The 6,103-nt window shown below is 36.0% G+C and overlaps 1 protein-coding gene across 1 annotated transcript; it reads right to left on the bottom strand.

Annotated features, from left to right (window-relative positions):
- Window positions 1-3,266: 3,266 nt before the first annotated feature.
- LOC113357642 (auxin-responsive protein SAUR24-like) lies at window positions 3,267-3,893 on the bottom strand. Its single transcript, XM_026601084.1, has one exon. It carries the CDS (start codon window positions 3,690-3,692, stop codon window positions 3,414-3,416), a length of 279 nt encoding a protein of 92 aa, XP_026456869.1. The 5' UTR covers window positions 3,693-3,893; the 3' UTR covers window positions 3,267-3,413.
- Window positions 3,894-6,103: the final 2,210 nt, after the last annotated feature.

Here is a 6,103-nt window from a genome sequence, read left to right as displayed (position 1 = left end):
ATCTAGAAGAGTTCCAACCAACAACGATGCAGCAGTAGGCGGCGAAAAGAATGTTATATTTGTGTCAACCTCGTTCGTAGTGATTAATAATTTCTTATCTCCTCTTTCCACTTGGTTGACCCAAAACACGTCTTTGTCAAAAAATCTATCCATCTTATCATCATATACAGTTCGTGTTGATTTGCCATGAACAAAGACAAAGTCCGTTATTTGAACTCCTTGCTGTTTCGTGCATCTGTGAATGGTTTTAGACGTACATATGTACCGTCCATTAAACTTGCAATCCAACACCTGTTTGTCTTTATTTGAACCTTGTGAAAAAAGTTCAATGTCATTTGAAATGTTTTTGTTTCCCTGTAAAGACTCTTTAATAAACATATCCAACAAACGGAGCCTTAGACTTCTTTTTATTGCAAATATCATCCAAGAGTGGACGCTCATTAGGGTCTGTTCTAGCAGATCTTTACTCCTTGGGAAAACATATATAGAGAACAGAAGGTCCCATGATATAATCTGCCGACAAACACGAAGTATCTCGTGAAGGATTTGAACATGGAATTCTCCATTGGCAGGAAGAGTTAGAAGACAAGTCTCATCATCCCGACTAGCATGGTATCGAAATAACCACACCGTCATAAGTACTTCGTTTTGTGTAGCTTGTTCGAAAGGCTTTAAGCTATCCCGTGTCTCGAGATTCAGGATCTCATGCTTATTCTTCTCAATCAAATAGGCAAGAAAAAGTCCATACGTCACAACTACATCAGCAACCGTGAAAAATTTGTCTTCTCCGTTAAACCGAAGTGTAGCAACAACAAAAACTAATCCATGTTCTTCAATGGAAAGGAATACATTTCCTTGGAAGCTAAAAGACGGACTCCGTGAATTGAACTGCAGATGAAGATACCCGGGAGAATATGGAATATCCATGTATCTTACTCCATAGTATGTTTGAAACTTACCTCTTTTTAAGTACACTTTCATTAAATTTGAGTAAGTCATTAAACTAGGAGATACCTTAACGGACTCGTATGGAATTGTTGTGGCAAAACCAAAAGACCAATAATCTTTCCCAATACGACGTAAGGCGTTCTTATGTGCTAGAAGATTAGCACCCGGATCACATTTTTGAATTGACAGCCCGTCAACACGATCGTAGAGGTGAGGATAAATTAAAACCATCATATTTTGTGGCATTGAGATGACCATTTCTGTAAGCTCCGTATGACACCCATGCTGGCACTCTGGATTTATGATTAGTGCATCTCCATACACTTTAAAATTCGTACGCCCGCAGCTAGAAGTCAGTTTACTAAACTGAGTAATATCACTAGGAAAACATGAACCATTCGGTGTAAATGCTCTTCCAGTCACCCCTTGTCCTTTCTTTGCAGTCCCTTCAAATAATCTTTGCTGGAGAATACGGTTAGGAATATCCATGTTACCATCATTCTTTGCAGCAACTCTAATTACGAAGATAACATTTCTCACCATTCTGTCTTGAGCAACAAAATTTTCGCCAAGAAGAACTTCAACTTTTCCATTAGTATCAGCATTCAACTGACTTCCAAAAATTAGGTTCATATGCCTTCTGCTCAAAAGTTGTGTTAGTATCTTCACATTTTAGTGCTGAAAAATCCACAGATGGATCTTTTATATAAAGAGAAATTCCAGAACTGTGAGCAGTTGTTTGTAGTGGCAGTACTTGTGGAATAAGTAGCTTAATCAGTGAGTTAGCTGGCTCCTGTATAACATAATTATGTCTGTTCTTCTCAAAACTTGCATACGGAAGAAATGGTTCCGAATATAGTACTGAATGCATATCCATCACCAGTTTTTGACAACCAACTTTGTTGGCTTCTTCCAGCACATTTGTGTAATTGCAAGACTTTCCTTGTAATAAGCAACAACATCGTGTATGTGCATAATAACTCCAGGAAGATTTGCTGAAAGAAGAGCATAATTCTTACAGTTACAGTTCACCGAATCTAACTTAATGTTAGCATTGTATTCATCACTTTGTGTTAAAAGTCCAGGATCGAACAGAGATGAATGAATGCCATTTGAAACCGAAAGGGCTAGATGTGCAGCTGTCCAACTTATACTTCTTGCTGGCCGCAGTCGAGTATCATTCATGCAAATACCAACGTCTTGACTGAAACCCATGTTGCTTCTTACAAAATCTTTTGCTAAACCTTGCGCCAACGATACTCTCTCAGCGTTTGAGAAAATTCTACCACGAAATCATCCATTGTAATTATCTATACTTATATTTTCTTGAGATAGGTAATCAAGCTCATAGACTGAAGTATGAAACAATGGTCTATAATTTACTGCTCTAGTCGGATATACCACAAAAGACTTCTCAGAAGTTATCTCAACAAGATGAACCTTGTTAGGGTTTACATAAGAGATCATTCGTGCTTTCTCATGAATAATAACTTGATTATTTTCAACCCTATTATTTTCAACCCTATGAAACTGAAATTCGATGACTTACCATTCTCTGACAAATCATGTGATTCATGCAAGACCACCCTGACCTGATTTCCTTCCTTATGAACATGATTTAATTCGTCATTCTCATAAGTTGATTCAATACAGTCCAGGCCAACATAAATAACAGTATTGTTTTCAGTTGAAGAAGAATCCTCTTGAGTCAACGATGAATCAATAAACTCCTGTGAATCATGTGAAACCTTGAGCTGATTTTCATCCTCTTTTTGAGAAACAACGTTTCCTTCGTCCTTCTGCGATGTAGTTTTCGTATTTTCATCAACTGATGCTGCTAGAAGCCTAGAACAACCCCGACACCTTTAGATGACAACAAAACTTCTTGAGTTGTAGACGAGACTTGTTTAACCTGGTTTTCTTCTTCTTCTTTAGGAACAACGTTACGAACAGATGTAGCGGAAACATTCTCAGCACCTTTAGATGACGATGAAGTCTCTTGAACTTCTTTACTGACACGTTTAGCTTTAGCGATAATACCGATTATGGATCGGTTTCTAGATAAGAATCTAGAAACGTTGGTTGTGGTACCAACTAATGTAGAACGATAGTGAGAAGAATGCAATACGTAGATTGTTAGGGATGCTAAGGAAGAAAGAGATGAGAAATAGACGAAATTGATAAAAATATTAAGAAAAGATAAAAGAGAATTCGTGGTAAACGAATATTAAGATTGATAATAGATTGATTACCCTAAGACAAACGTATGCTTGTTTATATAGCCTACTCGTTAACTAAAATAATTAGAATTCTAAATAAAGAGAAATACTAAAAAGGAAATAATATAACTTGTAGGCTAAGGCAGAGATGTCCTACATCAAGTAATTGAAGTAAATATTTACACAAGATCTAATTAATGACTACCCTAAAGTTGCAAATTTGGAGAAATATTAAACTTTTACATCTCAATTTAATCCAGAAGTGAGATCAATGAATGTGTCTTCATCGCAAGGAATTGTAAGACCGCCCATTGGATGGTCAAACCCATACTCTTCCTCTGCTCTGCTTAGAAGTTGTTGGAATGAAGTATTATTCAAGTAAGATATCGGAACTACGAATCTCTTTTTGGATTGAGTCTCACCGGCATAAACTGCTAAATGTCCTTTGGGAATGACGGTCATGTCATCATTTCTTCCTTTTGAAGATGAACGTCGGAGAATCTTTGCAGCTAAACTGAATCCCATCTTGAGAATATATATTAGGAGCAAGACAACTAAGAACAAGGCTTCTTAATTAGAAGGCTAGATGATCAACGAGAGAAAGTGTTAAGAAATATGAACTCTGTAACTTTGGATGTTTTGAGTTATTGAAATGCTTGAGAGAATATATATAGGAGACTAGGATGAGGGAAGTTAATGCGGAAATGAAATGACTGACGAAGAAAGAGTTGTCTTTGAACGAAAGGTGGCCTCTTCATCTTTATCTATGCAGGATTTCACATGGGATTGTTGCCTTGATCGGTGTCAACAACTTGTGGTCGTCATTACTTAATCACAGTTGCACGCAACATATAGAACCCACATATATTAAAGATGAACTTGTAAAACAAAGAGGACTCAAGTACTTGCTGATTAATAACGAATGGACCTCACTCAAATTTGATACTTGACCTATAATTCCAAAGACATCTTGTACTGATAGATCTTTCAAATCTAATTTGTGATTTTTGGGTCTTATACCGAATTTGAGCTCGATTGTTAGGTTGTTGGAACACATAATGGCCTATATGTTGCGAGATAGGTGCCTACACATATAAATGTTTTCACCGATATGGAAAAAGTGGCTAAAAACATTTGATATATTTTCTTTTCTTCAAAGCAATGCCTCCTTACTGTTCTTACATTCTAAATTTGTTTATTTCTATCGATTCATCAATTTCTATGTATAAATGAAACATTGTGTTGCCAACAGATGAGTAGTTACAATTATATTCTGATGTTTCACATATTATGCCCTACGTTTTGAGAGAGCTCTAAGCCTTTAACAACTGTATGTATGTCGTAAATATTGCATGGATAATTTTGTCAAGTAGGACGACATGTTTATCTATCTGTGATAATATTTGTTTGGTGTTTCTGATTTATAAAGGCAGACATCCATTGGTTGTCATATTGAAATTTAAGGGGGCATTGTATAAGTTACTTGTTACTATTGTTTTATAAGACTATAGTCACCTTTAGTCTCTGGTCTCTGGTCACCTTTAGTCTCTGGTCACGGTGTTTTAATAAACTAATTAAAATAGACCACCAATTGTTTAAAACTTTTACGTCGTCTATCTGATGCAAAATTGAGGATGAAACATTTCTGTGACTCCCGAGTTCCGTTGCAGGCTGGAGAAATGTTGGGGAAACATTCACTGTTTAGCATTAGCATTAGTTCCTCATTTAGTAAGTATGCCAGCCTAACAGTTACTTTCTCTTCTCTATATAAGAGTGACTAAATAGTATACTCTGAGTAAAAATGTAAAATCTCTTAAATAATTGAGGTTATCCATTTTATGACGATAACAAGCAGTAGGATTGCGAAGATGAATTTTCTTAATGCCAAGTGCCACGGTATTTTTATTGTTACGCTCCATCAGTTCGGTCGAAATGGATATAATTCGTCTTCAAATGATTCGAATTAAAACAAAATTAGAATTAAAAGAAATTGGTTAGCAACGCCTGTACTAAGTCGCAGATACAGATTCAACTTGTGATGCGCCGTCGTACACTTTGAAGTCAACAATTACAACAATTACTTTTCCGTTCTTACGTTCTTTTTTTTTGTTCTATTAAGTTGAAATTTTTGGATCTTAAAAAAAAATTGACGGGGAAGTTTAAAAACATGATCACTTAATTAGAGTCAGAGATGCGCAAGCAAAGAATATTACCAGTTGATTCACGGAATAAATTATTGTATTTCAACATCATCAATTTGTACAAAAGATTAACATGATCCTATTTTACAAAATTCTGAGAAATTTTCTCCGCACTTGGTTACGAGTCATTTAATTGAGACAAAAGATTGACAAATGTTTCTTCGCTACAAGGAATTGTAACACCTCCCATTGGATAATCAAAACCAAATTCTTCCCCTGCTTGGTTTAAAAGTTCTTGGACGCAACTATGATTCAAAAATGATATTTGAACTACAAATCTCTTCTTGAATTGAGTCTCTCCAACGTAAATTGCAAAATGTCCTTTGGGGATCACCATCTCATCATTCTTTCCTTTGGAAAAAGACCGTCGAAGAATCTTTGAAGTCAAAGAGAAACCCATATCTTCCGCTTTAAGATTAGGAGAAATAGGAACGCTAGTTGAGGATTAAACTTTCTGGGTGGACACTTGATTGATGAACAATGTTGGAGAAAGAGGTTTTAGATACTAAGACTTTGTTGTTTTGATTGTTTGAGTTCTTGAATATGTCTGTATATATAGTGAGATGATAGACAGTTAGAAGAGACCATCAGTTCGGTGAGGTGCCTACCAAAAAGTTAAGGCGGAAATGAGAAGAAGGGAGAAGAAAGATGTGTGCCTGTGGTGGGCTCTTAGAGCATCTATATATATACTATCACATGGTTTGCCTCCTCAATACTTAAGTTGATTGCTTGTTT

The sequence above is a fragment of the Papaver somniferum genome, chromosome 3, assembly GCF_003573695.1.
Source record: "Papaver somniferum cultivar HN1 chromosome 3, ASM357369v1, whole genome shotgun sequence".
NCBI lineage: Eukaryota > Viridiplantae > Streptophyta > Magnoliopsida > Ranunculales > Papaveraceae > Papaver > Papaver somniferum.
Note: the sequence above shows the minus strand (reverse complement) of the source record. Positions and strands in the feature narration are given on the sequence as shown.